This window comes from Haliotis cracherodii, unplaced genomic scaffold, assembly GCF_022045235.1.
Source record: "Haliotis cracherodii isolate W230 unplaced genomic scaffold, xgHalCrac1.p SCAF_5, whole genome shotgun sequence".
NCBI classification, from domain to species: Eukaryota; Metazoa; Mollusca; class Gastropoda; order Lepetellida; family Haliotidae; genus Haliotis; species Haliotis cracherodii.
Window position 1 is genome coordinate 8,330,330 of NW_027266308.1, and position 22,688 is coordinate 8,353,017.

Here is a 22,688-nt window from a genome sequence, read left to right on the forward strand (position 1 = left end):
CAAATTGGCTAAAGTCCCATAAACTGATGATTTCAATGGATATTATTTTTTCTTCTTTTATATTTATTCCTTGCCTAAATAAACATCACCAGACTAAACGACAACATCCCAGAATGAATTTTCTGCATTACTGTGGGGAAACTTCTGAATGCGGACGAATCTGTTCTATTCACATGAAGTGAACGTGAAATGAAAAAAACAAAGTATGTGATGCAGGGCCAAATTAGCTAAAATCCCATAAATTGATGAGTCCAATGGATATTTTGTCTTTTTTAATACATACTCCTCGCTTAAATACACATCATCAGACAGAACTGCAACATTTCAAATTGAATTTTTACATTTTGACTGAATTTTAAAGCTATTTTCCAAATTACTGAAACTGGACCAAATTGGCTAAAGTCCCATAAACTGAATATTTCAAGGGATATTATTTTTCCTTTTTTTCTATTCATTCGTTGCCTTAAAACACATCATCAGACATAACAGCTACATCACAGATTGAATTATCAAATTTGGACTGAATTTAAAAATATTTTCCAAATTTCTGAAATTGGATCAAATTGGCTAAAGTCCCATTAATTGGTGATTTCAAAGGATATTATTTTTCCTTCTTTTATATATACGTGCCTAAATACACATCACCAGACAAAACAGCAACATCCGAGATTGAATTTTTCAATTTTGACTGAATTTTAAAAAGTGGACCAAATTGGCTCAAGTCCAATAATGAGATGATCTATAAAGGATATTATTTTTTTCTTTTTGCTACTTGCCTTAAAATACACCATCAGGCTAAACTGCTCCATCCTAAAATGAAATTTCAGATTTTGACTTCATTTTACAGGTTTTTCTAAAGTACTTGCTATTATATTGTTAAATATTGAATGATAGAAACATTTTTTAAACTGAATGACGGTATATTTTTGTATTGTCACATCATTTATTTCATCAAGAAAAAAATTGAATCAATAAACATAGGATCATTTTCAGCAGGTTGTGCTCAGTGATGATGAGTGGGGCTTGCAAAAAAAAGCTGCTTTTTGAACAAATATATGTAACAGCGGTACTCTGGTCGTCTCAAAGATAAGGGAGTACTTGTTGGGTCAGAAGGGATTTATTTTCAATGGGCGTAGAGTGAGAACTACACGATGGTCCGGATCTGCCCTAAAACATACATAATTTGATATAAATATCATGGGTATGGACAGTATAAAGGCACAAGATAACAACAATAATAATAATACATTTAGATCTATAGTTACTTACTTTGGCATATATATTTGAACAAATCCTTCCAGATAAAACAAAGTACACTCTATACATAGTTAATCATGCATACCTTGTCTCAGGGACGCAGGCAGGAACCTCCTTTATTGATGTACAGTGAATAGCCCTGCACAAATAAGTATACTACATATAAATATATTACATATCGGGATCCACCGTTACACTAGTGTGTATGAAATACAAGCATAATAAATTCTACAAAAGACTATACATATATACATGATACATATACATTTATCACTTCTAACCAGTTTATATCTATTTTATAAAATGTACACTTGGCTATTACCTCAGTCAAATACACAGTTAGGGTAAAAGGTAAAATAAATTCCTACGTGCACAAAATAAGTTAACAGCACAATATGTCTACTGAACTGTCAGGGGTTGAAAAATTATGAAAAATGTTACTTGACCAAGGGCAAGTAGGACCAACATTCTCACTTGCCCTATTTTAAAATGTACTAGCCCAAAATCAAGCTTATAAATTCAGTAAAATGTTACTGCTGCAGAACTGAGAATAAAATACGTCATCATACGCAACCCAAGGAAACTGGTCTTTCCACCCAGCGATGAATGTTCGTTTTCGTTTACGGTACATTCGTCATACTTCTTATTCTTTGCCGATATACAACTTTCGGAATTTCCCTCTGCCTTCCTTCTAAGTTCGTCCCCACCGCCAAAGAAACTTAAAATAGACCGCTGAGACATGATCGGCCATGTGCGGTACTGGCAATATAAATTGTTATTGCAGATACCCCTCTGGGTGCTAATGAGGCAAAGGGAGGCTACTCTGTCCTTTACTAGCTTACTCATTTGAAACAACAGATTTACTTACAGTGATCCCTCGCTATTGCACTCTTCAATATAGCGCTAACTCGGTTATTGTGTGCGGTAACACATGGTTCCCAAAACTTATATACACTTTTAGTAAACTCAAGTCACTGACACGATGTCATTTCCCCATCGCAAGAACTATACCACATGCACGTAACACCGGAAATACCAATCAACAAATTCCGCAATTAAATCCTATTATTACTATCTGGTTATAAAAAAAACCACGTTTGTACCTTGACATATGTTTGTAGCATATTTTATTTATTTTATTTAAAATTTCATTCAATACAGTTTAGATCAATTTTGCCGAAATCGTGCGTAAAGGGGTCGATAGAGCGCACAACTCGCCGTTATTTACAGCAACCCCGGTCAGCGCCTCGAATGAACTTTAGTTGACAACGAAAAGAAACACATATTAAATAAATGCCATACTTTCACTCGTTAAAAGTCCCGTTTGTTGTAGTTCGACAAAATTATATTTCATCAAAGCTAGGCCTAACGAAGCATCTAAAGTCGGAAAATGTTTCAACCTCGTGTTACAATTTCCAAGAAATTCCATTTCCAAGAAACATATGCCATATATGGAAGTGTTACTACGATTTAACAATGAAACAAGCCTGGTTCTCGTTGTTGACCTGCCTGACATCGAAATGTATTAATCCCATTGGTTGACTGGTGTAGCTGTATGCAAATTACATTGTCAGTCTGGGACACTAACAGAATATTAGCCAATCAAATACCGTAACATGATCACATGATTACATTCGCGTGAAACTTGACCCAGTTCTTTTTGTGTGATCTACTTGTCCACGGGCATGCTAGAAAACGTATATTACACGCCCGACATCTAAACCTTACTTGGCACGGGCGTCGGGCGATGGTATTTATCAACCCCTGACTGTAAACAGTCACATGTCTAATGTCACACAAAAACAATGTTATTAACTCTGAACAGACAAGCTATGTTAGATCTACGTAGCTGAGGAAAATGACAATAGGACATTTCTTGGAAAATCTCTGATGTTTAGAATTTTCAATAGGACATTCCCATAGACTGCTGTATAATTTCCACAAAATCAATGGGACATTTGAGACAATGGGTAGGCAAATATCCTAAATATTGGACGATCTTTATCACTGGTAACGTTACTTGAAGGCTTGTTGCAAGCGAGATTTCGTACAGTTCAAACATCGTGACACTGAAAGGGCCATGATCTAATCAGTGTGTGATGACGCCTGGCGTGCTAAATAAGAAACAGACCTTTACTATCTGGTCATAAGTTTACAACATTCACAGGCTTCGTAGGACAGGTTAAAATCAAACAATGCGCTATTGAAAAAGCATAAAAAAATATAGATCTAGGCCTACCTTATGCCAGAAGGCTCCTTCGCATTATCAAGGGAGGCAACTCTTAATACGTTTTGCTGCCCACTATCAATGTTCTCTTTGCGACACATGAATGGTTTCATAGCAGGGTAATACTTTAGAATGTTGGAACAATATTGGCCCAACGTTGTTGTATGTTTGTAAGAGTCTGATATCGCAAATAAAATTTATTCTACAATATTAACACGTAATTTCCATTTTTTTTCTTTGATCGTCGAAAAACTTCTCACAGTTTTGTATCAACTGGTAAAGTGGCCCGCAGAAAGTGGATTGAAATAAAATTGTGGATCGCTTAGTCAAAATGGACCTAGCGCGCCGCCATGTTGGTTGTATTCGCGTCCCTAGCAACAATATAGCATCATTAGCAGCACACTCGCTCTGCAATCGTCGGCGTCTATCTGCTCCTATTTGTCATCTCGCAATCGTCTGTAATGGATAACTACGCTAATTTATTGGACAAAGTATCTCGTATAAGATATCACGAGAAGACAGGTGTGATCGACAAAGAAGATCCGTACAGGATTCCGAAATCGAAATGGAGTGACGACCACAAGCATTTGCCGGCAACTAACTACAACGACATCGTCAACTATCTGGTATTCAGTCCCAGTCCTTTTTGTAGTTTATCAGACATCAGAAACTACAGGAGCTTGGAAGCATATGATAGATTTGTATGTGGTTGGGTACGAGATATTGTCTCGTATGTGCATTTGTCCGTCGAAGATGGAAAGGCCATTCACATTGTGAAGTCAAAAGTAAGTAAACAACAGCTTACCTACATCCTATACAACTGCTACTGTACAAGAGCCAAGCCAATACATAAATGTGTGTTTACGTAGTGATAACATTCGGATGGGTTACGTGGATATTATAAAGCGGTTAGACAAATTAAATAACAGCTGGAGATAATATTTCAGACAGAATCCAAAATGTCTTCAGCAAGTCATTGAAATTATACACATGCAAATTACCTTCACAATCCTTTCATGAAACGTCTAAATGCTCAGTCCATTATTATGAAGTATTAGAATTGAGAATACTATCATTTTCATTCACTTTTTAAATGTAAATTTTATATCTGAAATAAAATTAACTCCTCCACTGTATGTTTACAGCTAATGCATTCCCAGCGCTTGAATGAAGCTCCATTGCACCCCTGGTTCATCACTGATGACACGGGCAAAGTTTTGTCAGCCCACTGCAATTGTATGGCAGGTTTGGGAGAATCGTGCACACATGTAGCAAGTGTGAAGTTTGCTGTTGAAGCTATTGTTAGACTAAGGGAAAGTACCACCGTAACACAGGAACCAGCCTACTGGAAACTTCCAGCTTTGATGAAAAAGGTTGAATATGCATCTTTAAGAGACATTGATTTTACCTCTTCAAAGACATTGAAGAAGAAACTTGACTTATTAATTGATGATTCATCTGCTACATGTTCAAGTTCATCGAGTGCTAAACTTACCCATAAGTTAGGACCTGCATCTACACAGAATTTTGACACCTTTCTTCACACTATTAATGCAGACAGACCATCTTGTCTAGCAGTTCATAGTGGTTATAGTGATCAATATGTACCTATACCACTACAACCACAATTTCCACAAGTGATTCCTGAGCTGTTTGATGAAAGTATGGGTGGCATCCCATATGATGAAGTTTTAGAACACTGTCAGAATGTTTTAGATCAGCTGAGCATCACAGAAGAGGAGGTTACAGCAGTTGAAGCAGCAACAAAGAACCAAGCAGGTTCCCCACTTTGGTTTCAGTTCAGGGCTGGACGTATAACGGCATCAAAGATGAAAAGCGCAAGTCGTGCATCATTGTTTGACCCTTCTAGGAGTTTACTTCGCCATATCTGTTACCCGACTGAGGTCAAGTTTTCTAATCCAGCTACAAGATGGGGATGCAGCCATGAGGTAACAGCAAGGGATGCCTATGAGAAATTATCTTGTGAGCATCACCATAACTTCAGTGTTGAGGAATGTGGTTTATTCCGTAGCTGTGAGTATCCACATCCTGGTGCAACTCCTGATGGTATTGTTGACTGTAGCTGTTGTGGAAGGGGCTGCCTTGAGATTAAATGTCCTTACTGTGCAAAGGATGACTTAATTGAAAACAATATAGTATACTTAGAGGAAGTTAATGGGTCACTGCAACTGAAAAGGGACAGTCAGTACTATTACCAGGTGCAAACACAACTATTTGTAACAAATCATGATTATTGTGACTTTGTTGTTTGGACAAATGATGATATTTTTTAACTTATCCTGCATTACTCCGTATTGCATTTACTGCTGTCTTTGACAGAGTGACGAACTGTGTGAGATCCAGCTGCTGAAGAAAGTTGTCCCAACCAGCTCAGGAGGCAGCGCCCTCTCACAGTCGGCACGTGACCCGGAAGTCATGACGTCACACAAAAACACATAACTGCTTTGTCACCTCCACCGACGGACGCACTTTGTATCCCTTGTGGAAATTAAAGCTTATTGTTTGTTTTTTTATATTTTGCGTGTTTCTACATTCATTATATGCTGCTACATTGTTACCGGTTATGGGCCGTGCCCTTAGGGTCTTCCCATTCGTAAATTGTAACGTTTATCGCTCGTCTGTGGCTCACGTCACAGTAATTTACGGGCGCAATGTTGTTCCCGCCATTTTGTTTTCTTTCCCGCCATTTGGCCATTCACCACGTGGCCACGTAATGTCGTGTTCTGCGTTTTGAATTCTCTCTTTGGCTTGGGTAATACATTACATTTATGTATGTTGTTTTGGTGTGCTTAAAGCCTTGCCTTTTCGCTACCTTTCAGCGTAATTGTTTCTTCTCATAAACTTCAATATAACACGAAGTTTTTGAGTTACATAATGTCTCCCGTACTCTGTGATTTTGCCACATGGTTACGTGTTTGCTTAAGGCTATGCCTTTTCGCTACCTTTTAGCGTAATTGTTTATCTCATAAACTTCAATAAAATATACTGTTTTTGAGTTACTTTATGCTTCCCATACTTTGTGATTTGGCCACATGGTTATGTGTTTGCTTAAAGCTATGCTTTTTCGCTACCTTTTAGCGTCATGGTTTGATCTCATAAACTTCATTGAAATACAAAGTTTCTGAATCACATTATGCTTCCCGCACTTTGTGGCTTTGCCACATAGTTATGTTTTGCTTAAATTCCAGATTTTCTGCCTCGCTGCACTTGTTGCCGCGGGAACAAATCTGGTGGGGGGCCGCCCCTTTCTGCCGTGATTGTACGACGCCCTGTACTTTCACAAGGCAGTGCCGATGTTGCAGTCATTCGTCGCTGTGATACTTCAGCTCATGCGAGTATCCAGGACACACCTCGCTCAACGTGCTCGTCGACCCCCATCTACGTTGACGGCAGCAGCGCTCAGCGGAGCTTCGCATACTCCCAACACCACCGGCGGCTCCGGCGCTCTCAACGTAGAGTCTGCCTCCCATGGCACGACATACGACCGTTCCCGGTCTCCTGCTCCACCGGCGGCTCCGGCGCTCCCAACGTAGAGTCTGCCTCCCATGGCACGACATACGACCGTTCACGGTCTCCTGCTCCACCGGCGGCTCCGGCGCTCCCAACGTAGAGTCTGCCTCCCATGGCACGACATACGACCGTTCACGGTCTCCAACACCACCACATCAACGCTGATGTCTCCGACGCCTCCGAGGCGCCTCTGATGACTCGGCGCTCCCGGCGCCTCCGATGTCTCGGCGCTCCCGGCGCCTCTGATGACTCGGCGCTCCCGGCGCCTCTGGTGTCTCGGCGCTCCCGGCGCTCCCGGCGCCTCTGATGACTCGGCGCTCCCGGCGCCTCTCATGTCTCGGCTCCCGGCGCTCCCGGCGCTCCCGGCGCTCCCGGCGCTCCCGGCGCCTCCGATGTCTCGGCGCTCCCGGCGCCTCTGATGACTCGGCGCTCCCGGTGCCTCCGATGTCTCGGCGCTCCCGGCGCCTCTGATGACTCGGCGCTCCCGGCGCCTCTGGTGTCTCGGCGCTCCCGGCGCCTCTGATGACTCGGCGCTCCCGGCGCCTCTGATGTCTCGGCTCCCGGCGCTCCCGGCGCCTCCGATGTCTCGGCGCTCCCGGCGCCTCCGATGTCTCGGCGCTCCCGGCGCCTCTCATGTCTCGGCTCCCGGCGCTCCCGGCGCTCCCGGCGCTCCCGGCGCCTCCGATGTCTCGGCGCTCCCGGCGCCTCTGATGACTCGGCGCTCCCGGTGCCTCCGATGTCTCGGCGCTCCCGGCGCCTCTGATGACTCGGCGCTCCCGGTGCCTCTGGTGTCTCGGCGCTCCCGGCGCCTCTGATGACTCGGCGCTCCCGGCGCCTCTGATGTCTCGGCTCCCGGCGCTCCCGGCGCCTCCGATGTCTCGGCGCTCCCGGCGCCTCCGATGTCTCGGCGCTCCCGGCGCCTCTGATGTCTCGGCTCCCGGCGCTCCCGGCGCCTCCGATGTCTCGGCGCTCCCGGCGCCTCTGATGACTCGGCGCTCCCGGTGCCTCCGATGTCTCGGCGCTCCCGGCGCCTCTGATGACTCGGCGCTCCCGGCGCCTCTGGTGTCTCGGCGCTCCCGGCGCCTCTGATGACTCGGCGCTCCCGGCGCCTCTGATGTCTCGGCTCCCGGCGCTCCCGGCGCCTCCGATGTCTCGGCGCTCCCGGCGCCTCCGATGTCTCGGCGCTCCCGGCGCCTCTCATGTCTCGGCTCCCGGCGCTCCCGGCGCCTCCGATGTCTCGGCGCTCCCGGCGCCTCTGATGACTCGGCGCTCCCGGCGCCTCCGATGTCTCGGCGCTCCCGGCGCCTCTGATGACTCGGCGCTCCAGGCGCCTATGATATATCCGGCGCCTAAGATGACCTCCGGCGCCTAGATCAACAAGCTTTATCAAGCTCAGATCAACGAGCCGAGTATCCGATCTTCTACTTCGGCTTAAGGGGCACCATCGGCAACCGCCTCCCCGGCGCCACTGCCCTCTTCTTCTCTTGCTGCCGTCTCATAACTCGTCACACGGAGAAGCATGGTGAAACAACTGTCGCCGCTCCTGTCGCTACTCTCCCGTCGGTCTTCGGGATCGTGACTCTCGTTCTACTTCCTGGGTGGAATCTTTTCAACCAATAGATAGTTGGTCTATTCAACTTGCCCACTGAGACGTTATCCATAATCCCGTCGTTTAAAGCGCTATGATTCCGGAGAGATGACCTGTAGGTTTCCATCGAAACAGAGCGTCATGTGAACAGCGTCTGTATCAGATTCGACGACAACATCCACTTATAAAGAGTTTACTTCGTCGACATCGCCGACACCAACGCTGTTCTACCCTACCCTAGCGCCAGCGTTCCTGAAAGAGACTCTTCCTCGGCGATCCCCGGGTTTTCCACGACGCCCATGGGGTTCCGTGTTTTATCGCCAAACTCGGGTACACCACTTGTTCGTCTCTCACACAGTTCATTGAGGATTGTCTGTGTGTGGAGTTTGTACCTCAGTTCCGACTCCAATGCGGCTTTTTCGGCTACTGCGCAGTGTGATTTACATGTCACGTGTCAAGTACTCGGACTGTCAACAACTCCGACCGGAATCAGGTCAACTTACCATGGCAAGGGGTGCCATGTACTTCTACAGATTGGTTTCCATGTCTACCTGTACGCTTGGTGCAACCACTCAACCAGGCGCCTGTCGCAGTCCATCCATGCACGGATGTTGGAAACAATAGACCTCCACTACCAACACGGCTGTCACGAGGAACCTTGTTTCATCAACCCTTCGCTATACGAACGATAGCGCCTATAGGCGTTCAAGGGATGGAAAAGATCGCCTTCCTTCGTCCGGTTTGATCTTTTCGACTACGACACCTTCCTATCTTCCGCCTTGACTGCCGGACACAGTGTCGATTTGATACTTAAAGTCCCTCGGCCGTCCCACTGACCCCTGTTGCATACCTGCCTCGTATCGTGTTGTCGTCCTCCATCGTCACCTCGATATAAGAACAGGAGTACTTATACGCCGCTTCAGGGATGAAAACGATCTCATTACTTCGTGCAATGGCCATATTGCCTCGACTTCCTACTACCCGGTTACGTCGATGCCCCGGCGGTCGATTGTGAAGCTGGTTTACTTCGTCTACTTGAGGTTGGTTCGCAGGCGATCACACCTTTTTCCGAATCATACCGACGGTACGCAATCGCAGACCCCTGTTGCTGACTACCTCCCCTGCCACCTTGTCAGTGGCTAGTGGCCCACACAAGCCCACATTGTGACCACCTGTGATCCAGAAATCAACACCATTGGCACAGCAACAGCCTCGAGATAACGGCTTATCCGGGACGTCACTTGCTGACAGCGCATTCTCGGTCACGCCCTGTTGAGCGTGTCCACTGACGACGTCACCGTAGTGTGGTGTTTGCGGACCCAGAGTACTCGCCCCTCTCCCGGCGCTACAAACTCGACCGGCGCCCCCGAGCATCCCCATCTCCGGCGTTCCAGGCGCCTCAAGCTCTCCGGCGCCTCTGGCCAGACTATGCCATACGGTCGACACATCTGTTTGCCTCATATCTGAATGTTGCCAGCTGTCGTCTTCCATTCCACCTGTGCCGGATACGACCGCTGTGGCAGTCGAAGCATTCCATCGTTCCTGAGAAGGATTACGCGCGTACGCTTTTCCGACTCCGGTTCTCCCTCCCACGGTTCTTCAGAGATCCAGGCCACTCGACCCCTGCCATTGACTTTGGTCTCGCCTTCTTGGCCAGCCAGAAGTTGGGTTATCGACCTCCGAAAAATAGCCAGAGACAACCCCTGGAACTTCCGGTGTGGTCCAACCTTCTGCTCCATCCACACGGTCTGTGCCACACCCTAATACCCACATGTTCTCGTCTGCACGCCTGACACAACTGCAGAAAGCCAAGGGCTATTCGGCTAGAGCGACCAAGGCTATTGCTTCAGCCCACCGTCCATCTACAGGGGGTACTGTATGCTGATAAATGATGCTCGTTCCGGGCATTTTGTTCTGACAAACACCAGGATCCGATGACAGCGTCACCGCAGATCCTGGATCAGTTCCTTCTGTACTTGCGTAGCACCCGTCGGTTGAAAGGCTTACCACCCCCACATACCTGGTCGCCATCTACTCCGTTCTGGCCATCCCGGACGATCGGAGAAAGACGAAAATTCCCGACCTACGGGCCTGGCTGCGCTGGTTCAGTCTTGAAGACCTGAAGGCCAAGTTCGGACCGCCTGCGTTGGATCTGAATGTGGTCTTCAACGCCCTGCGAACCACTCCCCTCGTCTTCCTTCTACGACCTTAAGAAGAAGACGGGTGTTTCTACTGGGTTTGACTACTGCCGCTCGAGTCCATGTACAGCACGCCCTCGACGTCTAGAACCCGTGCCCGGTTCGAATGCGGTACCCAGGGCGCCGTTCACCAGGGACCGTACTGGGACGTCAGCGTAAAGACTCAACTCCCAGGACAGCCTGATAGATCATTCCTTGTCCCCTCCCCCCCTCGTCCAGTGTGGGTGCCGAGGATGAGGAAGAGCGTCATTATGCCCAGTAAGGGCACTGAAGGTTATTCTACGACGATCTAAAGACTGCTGCAAGTCTAGGAAACACCTTTTTCTGCCGGTCTCCCCTTCGTCGCAGTCGTTGGTCAGCCGGAATACTTTTCCCTGTGGCTCCGGGCGGTCATCCTTAAAGCTTATGAAGCCGCCGGATTGGACCCTCCCCCCAAAGGCTATCACCTGAAATAAAATGAGATCAGGGCGATCGTATTTACACTGGTTCTTCACGGTATACTTGTTCCATCCAGTCGTTCAGGGAAGCCTGTTCGTGGCGATCGGACACCGCCTTCACCAACCACTACTTCCGTGATGTAGCCTTGAAAGTTGTCGCCGGCGTTCACAGTTTTGGTCCCTGGTTGTAGCCCACCAGGTCATCTATCTCCGACGCGACTGATTCTCCGATACCCTGAGCGGGGCCCGTCGACCTCTCTGGTGTTTATCACCCCAGACGAGACAGCTCTCTTGCGTTCCGCATTCGCTCTTAGGTCAGTTTTAGTTTTGGGTTACCCGACTCATTCTATTGCTGTCACCTATCCGGATTTTACTTTTTGCATCAACTCTCGTTTCCTGACGACAGGAATGGTAGTAGATGTGGACACCGGCGCCGACGCCAACGCCGCTGCTTCTCTGATACCTGAGCGGTGCCCGTCGACCTCACCGGTGTTCCTTGCCTCCAGCCTAGAGGGCTCTCTTGCGTTTCGCATTCGCTCTTGGGATTGGTCGTAGATTTTGCCGCCGACGCCGGTGATTCTTCGATTCCCCGAGCGGGGCCCGTCGAACTCTCTGGTGTTTATCGCCTCAGATTAGAGGGCTCTACTGCGTTTCGCTTTCGCTCTTCGGTAAGTTCTATATTTTGGCTACACGCCTCATTGTATTTCGGTTACCTATTCGGGCGTTTCGTTTTTGCATCGACTCTTGTTTCCTGAAGACAGGAATGTCGTAGATGTTCCGGTCATCACTTGTATGCGGTGCGGATTCATCGGACCTTGACGAGGGTTTATTATGGTTCACATCTGCAGGTATGCCCACCGGCCATGTCGTCTGATAAAGATGCAATACGGAGTAATGCAGGATAAGTTAAAAATTTTAGTAAAATCTAAATATTTTTTACATTTGTATACTTATCCTGCATTACGAAGTCTAAGTGCCCTCCCTTTCGCTACGCTACCTCCCCACGAAGTTTCAGATGTTATGTTTAAAGCAGTTATGTGTTTTTGTGTGACGTCATGACTTCCGGGTCACGTGCCGACTGTGAGAGGGCGCTGTCTCCTGAGCTGGTTGGGACAACTTTCTTCAGCAGCTTGATCTCACACAGTTCGTCACTCTGTCAAAGACAGCAGTAAATGCAATACGGAGTAATGCAGGATAAGTATACAAATGTAAAAAATATTTAGATTTTACTAAATTTTTATGGAGAGAATCACACCTTGTGTGGCCTTCTGGCAACCGGTAGCTGATCAGGCGATGCAGTTCTTCACATCTGTTATTCTACCAGAGATTGTTGCACGACACTTCTTGAACACCACATGTGAAAGGGTTGCTCCAGAAAGTGTTGGGGAAGAACTGTTTTGTACATGCAGGACACCAGAAGATGGAAGCAAGTATGTTGGCTGCGATGGGAAAGAATGTACAGTGAGATGGTTTCACTTCAAGTGTGTTGGTCTTGTACGAAAACCAAAAGGAAAATGGTTTTGTAAAGATTGTTCTTCAAATAACAAAGGAACGAAGCGCAAACACAATAGTGAAGAGTGATGTGTGATTTCAGCAACTTTACCTGATCCTTTTAACTTTTCAGTGTGACTCAGTCCTCACTGTTCTGTAACTGAGCTGGCAAACCATGTCTTAATGAAACTTGTTCTCAAAAGGATATTCATGTGTTATAATGTTGCGCATACAAAATGTACAAAATAAAACCAAAAAAATACTGACCATTTCTCATGTTCAGAATAAGATTTATTCCTACATTTGACAGATTGTACATTGGATCAGTAATTCAAAGTCATATGTATGAAATATTTGCTGTTGATCTGCCAAGTAGGTCAAAGACATACTAACACTTGTTCAAGATAGTTTTGCAGCAAAATCACCAAGTTAAAAGAAATATCAGTAATCACATTTCAATGTGAGGTTATTTCATTAACAATTAGTTTTATCTGATGTAACTGCATGACCTGTTTGAATGATAATACATCCATGATGAAATTATCAATTCATATTGTTGAAACATTTTTTCAAGTGAACCACAGTGGTGCTTGGCACAGAATGAACATGGGCTAATCTGAATCAGATGTATTGCCTATGCAATACAATGGGATTTTAGGTAACACTAAACATGTCTAGGTGGTTTTATTCCTGAATCATAATAATTATGAAATCATTAAACACACTTGACATTTTGTTTTTGTATTTAATCTTTTACAAGTCTAAGTAATAAACTTTCACTGGAATGGAACAACTGATGGACACATGTTGGTAAGTGCACAGCAAACATGGGCAATCTTATCAAGAAGTGGAACAGCATCAGTACTCTTGGTCATCAGGTAATCAATGGGAACAGTGCTGCTGAGTATCATGTATTTTTGACGGACACTACCAATAACTCTTTCTACATGAATTCTCACATTGGCAATCTTTCTTGTCTCCTCAACTTCAGTGCCACTTAACTGTGGTTTACCTCGTGTAAAAGCTGGGATCCTTAACTCTGCACCACAAGAACCAATAATTTCTTGTATATCAAAGCCTCTATCTGCTAATACTATATCCCCATGTAAAAGATGGTTGGTGAAATCACTATTACTTGTCAAATACTTATCACGAACATGACCTCCCCATCCCTCAGAAATGTAACTTACAGAACCTTGGGGAGTGATGCCAATAAGATACTTTACAGTATTATGATGCTTGTACGTTGACCAAGTCTGGGTTCGAGCTGTCAAATTGGATGGCCTATCAATAAAAACCTCAAAACAATCTATTATAACAGACACTCTGCGTCCAAAATACCTTCTGAATATCATTGGCATTGTTTTCCATAAATTTTCTCTATCAGGCCAGAATACAAGTCGTTTCAAATTGATGTAGAAGACATCCATCACCTGATTAAATGTCCTGGAAATAGGAGCTATACTGACACCAAACCTATAACTTAGGTCAAGAGTGGGTAAATTCAATCGGAGTCTCATTAGTGTAATAATAAGCTTTTGAAATTTTGTCAGTGATGAATGTGAAGGTTGACTAATTCCATATGATACTAGATTGAACAATGCAAGTAGTGATACAAAGGATGGTAGACCAGTATAATATCGTACTTTATCATCATCACCATCAAAATCTTCAGTATTATTTGCTTTCATTTTATGCACTATCTTCTTGAGTAGAAGATTCTCATGTTTTAAAGATTCATTTTCTGATTTAAGAATGTCAATTTTAATCTTGCAACTTTTAAGTTCCTCTTCAGGTGTAATGTCCTGATCCACTGGTTCAGCATGTTCGGCATCCGGTTCTGCCTCACTTTGTTGCTCTTCTTCATCAAATCGCAGGTCACGGAGTCGTGTTGCCTCCTTGCGTCCCTAAATAACAAAGAGCAGTAATTTTTAGTAAAATACATGTATTTTAATTACACTGAGATAACATGTACACTTAAAGCATGACATTGATGTTTTCATATTTTTATCCCAAACAGTGTTCAAAATTAAACATGAAACTCAAGAAGTCCTGGCAATAAACCTAATGTAACCAAATGAAGATAGAGGGGGTACGTTTCATACCTATGCTTTATAGCAACAATAAATTAACCTTGCAACCCTTAATTTTTTTCCCATGTGTGTGTGCCATATTTCTACCACTAGACAAACCACAATCAGCATAATTAACATACTTAGTAAAGTTTACCTGTAGACGGAAGAAACGAGAACCCTCGCGCCTTTGTCGCCCTTGTCATAGCCAAGTTTCACACTAGGTATCCAACCTGGATGGGTGTCCTGATACAGGGCTGATGGAGAACCTGGAGAAGATTATTTATTTATTAACATTAACCATGACGTATTTACAATCACAACAACACAATTAATTGTATGGAGGCATATGCAGTTCAGACATGCTCCACATTGTTTACAGTTATCAGTGACAACATTTAGCCCTGATGGCCTGGTTGAAATAATGACCACTGATCACCGAGGATAGTTATATTGTCACCTTAAAAATGCGACTGCAAAGACAATTTAAAAAAACTTATTAATGTCGTACCACAAAAAAATACATTCGCTACAGCAACGCTAGACATGGTTTTATGAAGACAGGGAAAGGCCTGGTAGATCTAGTACTATCTACCTTCTGATCTAGGCCTAGTACTAGGGCCTATCTACCTTCTATCCGTTTCAAATATTGAAAGCATACTCGGTTTCGAAGGACGGCGGAACATAATTTCGCACTATGAAAAACCTACCTGTCATACACATTTGATACTTATCGCCGACAAAATGATCGCTGCACACACGCATGTATCGGGTGTCCTTGAATGCGAGATCTTCCCTGTTGACAGCTGCCAACCACAAACGGCGCCGCTTCTGACTGAGATCCCTCGTTTTCTCATCAGTGTTATTGATTACAGCAGGGAATCTGAAAAAAACTCTTCTTGTTTCTGTTTGCACGATTGCTGCAATTTATAGCCGCACACGAAACAGGCATATCGGCAGGTTGAAAAAAATTCTCCGGCGGGTTTACGTTTCGCGCTTGTTTACGTTGACAACCAACATGGCGACCGCGCACAACACGCTGATAATGAGACCTGAGCCACAATTGGAGACACGAGAAACGAAATAGAAGGCATATCTACGCCAGTGGAGAGAGAATTCCCCAAAATGAGCACAGACGTGGAGGTAGAATCATTTCCTTTCGCTAATGACCTGAGTAGGAAGCCTTTTAGGGCCATTTGATTTCTCTTATTTTTGAAATTTCAAGATATTATGTAGAAATTTCAAGATTTTATGTAGAAATTTCAAGATATTATGTAGAAATTTCAAGATATTATGTAGAAATTTCAAGATATTATGTAGAAATTTCAAGATTTTATGTACATAAGTTCAAGATACATAACTTGAAATTTCAAGACACATAACTTGAAATTCAGGATAATAAGTTGAAATGTACTTGGGGTTCGGAGCTATGGCTATGGATTCCGTAACCAGCAGTGTTATTGATAGGATTAAGAATCCACTTTCTGGTGACTGAATTTCATCACTCAAAAATATAAAAATAACCATAAGCGTAGCACTTTGGTATATTGCTGGATATTGTTTTACGTATGGAACAGTTTGATCAGTTTGAAATTACTCGCGGCCTTGCTGTGTCCATCGCTAAAACCTTGTGTTGGCATGTAATGAATGGCCACAACCAATATGACCTTTAACGAGTTAAAGTATGGCATTTATGATATATGTATCCATTCTCTGTCAACTAACGTTCGTTTCAAGGAGTCAATAGGCGTCGGCGAGTTGGTGTGATCACAAACTATTTTGAATACTTTGGGGGATACGGGTGTGCAGTTGTAAAATTATCTCTCTTATCTGTCTATACCATCATTTTACAAGTTTCCCACAGTTCCCCAACCATCTTTGTCAAGCCTGCCCTACAATAAGCCTAGTCTATCAAACAAATATATCCAATACAGCCAATGCAAGTCTATAATGTTTGGCAAGTCTAGATTACTGCAGTATCAGTATCTGAAAATGAAGAAGTCTCTGAGATCCTTTTTATTATATTTTATAACTATAATTTAACAACTGTTTTTTTCTGTAAAATATGTTCATTTCAGAGACTAGATGCTAGTCTAACAACAACTCATATGAATACTGTTAAGTGATGCGATGAGCGAAGGGAAGGTTCCCTCTGTCCAGATATGTTGTGCTTTGCGTGTTCAGAGAATGAGTAGCCTTGGTGTGGCTTTTATCATTTGTCATTTGTTAACAATGCAGCAAACTTTGAATACGTAAACATCAAATGTAATTTACTTTTATGTCATTTTAATTATTCAGTTTAATCCTACTTATTTTGGTGATAGTGTGAAAATAAATCAAAATTTCTTTTGAGCTGATAATAATAATATCCTTTGCAAATCTGACTCATAATTCCCTCTACACCCGCTGAAAGCTCTTGTCTTGGCTGGGGTACATTTTTCTATATTGAAATGTACCTGTGTTACCTATGTTAGTAGTATAGAACGGGTCGCCAGCAACCCCCTTTTGGTTGAGGGAGGTTGAGGGAAAAAAGGGAAGGTGATTGGGTGATCCAAGTCACGTGATCGGATAGGATGTCTCATGCATCAACAGCGTGTCACAGGTGAGGGGGAATGAAAGGTGTGTGTTTATAAGGCAGAAAAGAATTCATAAGAAAACGAAAGTAAAGGGTTATGAATAGAGCTATGTGTATAGCGTGTTGCCCTAAATAGACAAGCAGCCCAGTTTGAATTGAGCGCGCTTGACAACTGACGTGGCCTCGTTGTTTAACCCGCGCTCTCTAGAGCGTGCGACCTGATTTGATGAATACAGGGTGTGTGTTGAAAGTACATCATACCACAATAGAGACGGGTTGTGTCAACACGATATACGCCGGATAATGTAGGAATAAAAAATGTACGTCTAGCTTGATCAAAGTCATCTTGTACGGTCTACACGTTGTACACCACGAACGTTAGACAACCTGTATGGAAAAAAATATAGACAAAATAGATAAGACTACGCAATCAGTAAGCTAGCAGTGTCGTTTAATTACATTTAGCGCGCAAGAACGAGGTAGTCACGTCACCCTGCATTGACTATAACGCTGAAGGCAGCCGGATTTCGAATCACCCCGCGCTGCATACTATTGTGAACCATTTGTATAGAGGGCGTTCACTTTTTCAGCCCTGTCCCGACTTGCATAGTTGATGTTTCAACGCTAGCGTTTCCATTTAACGCGATGACAAATAAACCGTGCGGTTTGAGTTTTAACCGTGTAACATGATGTGCACAGTTTTACTTCAGAACGTGCTATTTTGACAATAGATAGTTAGAACCATGTCTATGTTCAATAGAAAACTGATGAGTACATGTACCCGTGTGACGGCACGAATCTAGGTTTGTTGGGAAAGTGATGGAAGCAATCTATAAGACATTTCATGTTTACAATAGTCACCCTTAATTCGAAGAGAGAACAGAGTTTATCATGGAAAAATGTTTCACGAGGAAAATGTTTCATTGGAAATATATATATCGAAGCAGGTTTATTCATATCTATAATGACATTACTTTCTCCTATAGACTCGCGTGTTTAGACATGTTTGAACACGTCTACCACGTCACGTGTGCATCACGTGACTAGGCCCGCAGTATATGAAACAGATTTGAACCAAAAGTGAATCATTTACAGCGCAGAGGCCTTCCGTACCACACTGAATGCTTTTCACTTTGCTCGGTGTTATCGCTTATTACCTAGAAGATCACAGCACTTTCCTTGAGTCATGGCAACGAGCAGTACAAGTCCATCTACGGGATCCACAAAGCAAGCAGTGGGTTCATCAGAAGAACACAGAGAGAGTATGTTTCATATCGGCAGTAGTCGCTACATCAAGGCTACCCGTTGGAGTGGAGAGTGGAAAATAGACATTCGTCAATACGAATGGAGTGCTGAAGGCATACTGTATCCCACCAAGGCAGGTATTTGTTTATCTCTCGATCAATGGGCGCAGCTGAAGGTTATTGAAAAGACAGTGTCAGACTCGTTAAGTCAAATCCTGAACAAGGAGGATTGCTCTCTCTGTCTACCGTTAGGGTGTAACGTTTTCCTAACCATGAACTCGCCCAACAAAGTCGTGGATATACGGCAGTGGTGGCTACCCGATGGCGAACGGGAAGTAAAACCGACGCGCAAAGGCCTGGCTCTTAAGCCAGAAGAATGGCGTCAGCTGCTCAAAGTCAGGGCGCTACTGGATGACTGTATGGCATACAATCCACGCAGTATGTGTACGTTATAATGAACTGTGACTGTGCAGACTATACGTTGACTGCTTCGTGATATCATTTTCTAAATATAGCAGATATAAAAAGTAAAGTGCACCACGCATACTGTTTCATTCAGGCATGAGACTTCCTTACGAGTCGCATCCTTCCCTGCATGCTAGCCGAGAAAGAAAACTTCCCTCCTATATAGAATGTCGAGTGACAGAATGACTTTCTTCACCTGGAAGTACGTGCAACGCGAACCGATCGGATCCACGAAACCGTCGTTATACAGTCGTCTAGATGGTTTCAACATCGGGAACATTGTATACAAGATGCCGAGATGAAAGTCCCCAACGAGGATAAGAAGTTAAAACGAATCATCACTAAGAAGATGAAAGCTATCGTCGTAGATGAAGTGGAATCGGTTGAAGTCACTGACTACATGTTGTCGTTACTGACGCTATGCTATACTGTGGAACTGTGTGAAATTATCAAACGACTCGCCGTCCAACTGTGTTTCGGTTGCATGTTTGAACAAACTGACAGTCAATACCGTACTTGTCAGGACTTGTCTGACCAACACAAATTACACCAATACATAAATACAGCCTTAGACGAAGTGAATGACGATCGTGTGATTGATCAATGGATTCGATTGATTCACGAAGATCCAAGCTTAAGCAGCGTGTCTTCCCACGCTATCTGTCAGTATCGGTGTAAGGACCATCTGGACACTCACTTCAAAACGGGTGACTGGTTAAAAGACATACAGGACCGTGTATGGAAAATGTTGTATTTAGAAAGAGCATTCCGATGAACGGTATGCTGTTGTATATAATCCGAAGTAGCATCTCAATAGCTGTACACTCATGATTACCTTGTATGTAATAAATAATAGTATTGAACAATTCATGTGTCTGTTATCATTGTTGTGTATATAAAGAGAGTGTGCGCAGATGGGGCGGTCACAGTTGAGTTTACCTCAGGAGACAGAAACATGTCTAGTAAGTCACATGTGACACCGTCGTCGTCTCGTCAGAAAGAGTTAGAGAGCTATTACTTTAATCCCAAGTCCCCGGGTGCGTATTACGGTGCCTCCAAATTTCAACAAAGTTTAAAAAGACGTGGGAAAACGGTTGGCGTGTCCAAGGTAAAAGCCGAATTGAACAAGCACGATGCTTACACGCTTCATAAGACGGTGAAACGGAAATTTCAACGACTCAGAGTACTCGTCAACCGAATAGATCAGCAGTGGGATGTCAATCTGATGGACATGAGTCGCTATGTTAAAGTGAACGATGGTATACGTTACGTGCTGATAGCCATTGGCATTTTGTCGCGCTATCTATGGGTAGCCGAACGGCGTGGACGTGGGGGTCAAACTGTTTTGCTCCAACACGACCTTTGTCTTGATGTCCGACGAGACCGATAAACATTACACCGTCGAACTGCAAGACGTGTACCTGAAAGTATGCAAACTGAGGATCAACGACGCTCTCATCGTGGCCCACAACAAACAATTCGAAAAAGCCAACGCCCTGTACCCGTACGAACGATCCATGATCAAAATGGCCTCGGTCGCCTCGTCCAGTCTGAGTTTTAACTGGGACGCCATGTTTCAGGACGAAGTCCCCAGTCGACTCGTGGTCGCCTTGGTGAGGTCCGATGGGGTGAACGGATCGTACACGGTCAATCCCTTCTGTTTCCAAGGCGACATCGTTAAAAGCATGGGACTGTACTTGAACGGTACCAGTGTACCCGGACGGCCGTTAGAGTCGAACGACGTCGAGGCTTACGCCGGTCTGTACGACTGGAATAACGAATGGCGCAAAGACAAAGGTTTGAACTTGGACCGCACGGAATTTTCCGTAGGTCATGCCTTGTACGTGTTTAACCTGCAAGACATCCAAGGCGACAGAGGGGAATATCTGAATCTGGTCAAGTCGGGTAATCTACGACTAGAAGTCCAGTTTGCTCAAGCCCTCGCCCATACCTTCAACGTCATCGCCCTGGCCAAGTTTCCGGCCCTCATCGAAATCGACCAAAGCCGTAACGTGTTTCTAAAGTAGACAATGTACAAACGACAGTTACAGTGTGCCATCCGTAGCGACCCCAGCCTCCGTACACACGTGGTGGGTGTGTACGCGAGAGATACATTAGCTAACATCACCGTACCTTCCAGTGGAAAACCATGGGGATGTGTGGCTAACACGGACCTAGCACGTGGCGAGGGTCAACATTGGGTTGCTTTTTACTTTAACGGGTGTGGAGTCGGCGAGTTTTTTGATAGTTATGGACAGAAACCCAGTTACTATCATCGTGAATTTGAATATTTTATCAAGAAACATTCTCGCAGTTATCGATATAACACGTCTGTTTTACAGCAGTCTAGTTCGAGTGCTTGTGGATTCTATTGTTTATATTACGCGTTACAGAAATGTAGAAATAGTGCTAGTTTATGAGATATCGTACAGATGTTTTGTACAGACAAAACACGCAATGATGCGTATGTGACTCGCTTTATCTGTGACTATTTCAAGTACTGTTTCACTTGTTCTACGATATAACACGATCTTTCCTCCTGTAGAGTGGTAGACGAGTCAATAAAAACAGAGAAAATGTCTATTGTGTTTCACTTCTATATATGACATGGATGTATGTATATGGTTCTATGTAAGTTGGGTTATACGTTTTTTTATGATTATTTAAGATCAAAGTCTCACGAGTACAGTTCATTGTCGAGTGTGACACCGTACGATTCAGACATCAGACGTCCTGAGACATTACACGTTTTTCAGACAACTTCTTTCGTCGAATGATTACCAAGAAACCTTGCGCGATATTCGCAGCATGAATGGCGAACAAATTAAGGGTACTAAAGCCATCGTAAAGCGATTGCTTGATGCTCGCATCCCGGTAACACGTGGTGAGCAACGTCGTTTCTTACAGCCTCATCCCCACAACCATTATTTGAGAATGTTGCGACGTATCGCTCGTCCCGACACGGCGAATAGAAGCATTAAGCGAACCCTGTTAAACCATACTCCCTTGATTCAGTTTATATTCGAGTACGAACACGTCAGAGAGGTCAGAGACGAAGCCCAAAGAGCTCTCCAAAGACTGGCTAGACGTCAACAACGGACACTCGTACCGAGGGCTGCATAAATAAGCCCGCACCGGTGACAGAATGTATCAGTTCGCATAGATACTCCGTGAAATATGTCCGAGAAATGTTTGCTCCCTTTCATCACACCTACCACCTTGTCCGTGATCGGGGGCACGTGTAGCGGCAAGACCTATTGGACGAAACGCCTGTTAGAGAATGCCAGTACAGTGTTTGATAAGCCACCCGACCTCATCGTGTACTGTTACGGGGTGTGGCAGGATCTGTACGCCGACGTGCAGCAATCTATTGCCAACATTCAGTTTCACGAATCTTTGCCCAGCGAAAGCCAACTGCGTTTGTGGTCCGATCAGTCGAGCAAAAACATGATTCTCAGGTTAGACGATCTCATGATGGACATATGTACCAGTAAACTCATGTTAAACGTGTACACCACCTTGTCGCATCATCTGGGTATTACCGTGATCAATCTGCTACAGTCCGTCTACCCTAAAGGTGCCTGTTCACGGACGGTGAGCATG

At 44.4% G+C, this 22,688-nt stretch overlaps 2 protein-coding genes and 1 pseudogene across 2 annotated transcripts; 2 read left to right on the plus strand and 1 right to left on the minus strand.

Moving 5' to 3' along the window:
- Positions 1–3,945: 3,945 nt before the first annotated feature.
- On the plus strand, positions 3,946–12,819 carry LOC139444066 (uncharacterized). The gene is made up of 3 exons (XM_071224971.1): positions 3,946–4,269; positions 4,630–5,766; positions 12,472–12,819. Exons 1-3 carry the CDS (start codon positions 3,946–3,948, stop codon positions 12,817–12,819), a joined length of 1,809 nt encoding a protein of 602 aa, XP_071081072.1.
- A 686-nt stretch (positions 12,820–13,505) lies between these two features.
- Positions 13,506–15,753, minus strand: LOC139442132 (uncharacterized; annotated as a pseudogene).
- A 4,702-nt stretch (positions 15,754–20,455) lies between these two features.
- LOC139442381 (uncharacterized protein F54H12.2-like) lies at positions 20,456–21,112 on the plus strand. The gene has a single exon (XM_071223182.1). It carries the CDS (start codon positions 20,456–20,458, stop codon positions 21,110–21,112), a length of 657 nt encoding a protein of 218 aa, XP_071079283.1.
- Positions 21,113–22,688: the final 1,576 nt, after the last annotated feature.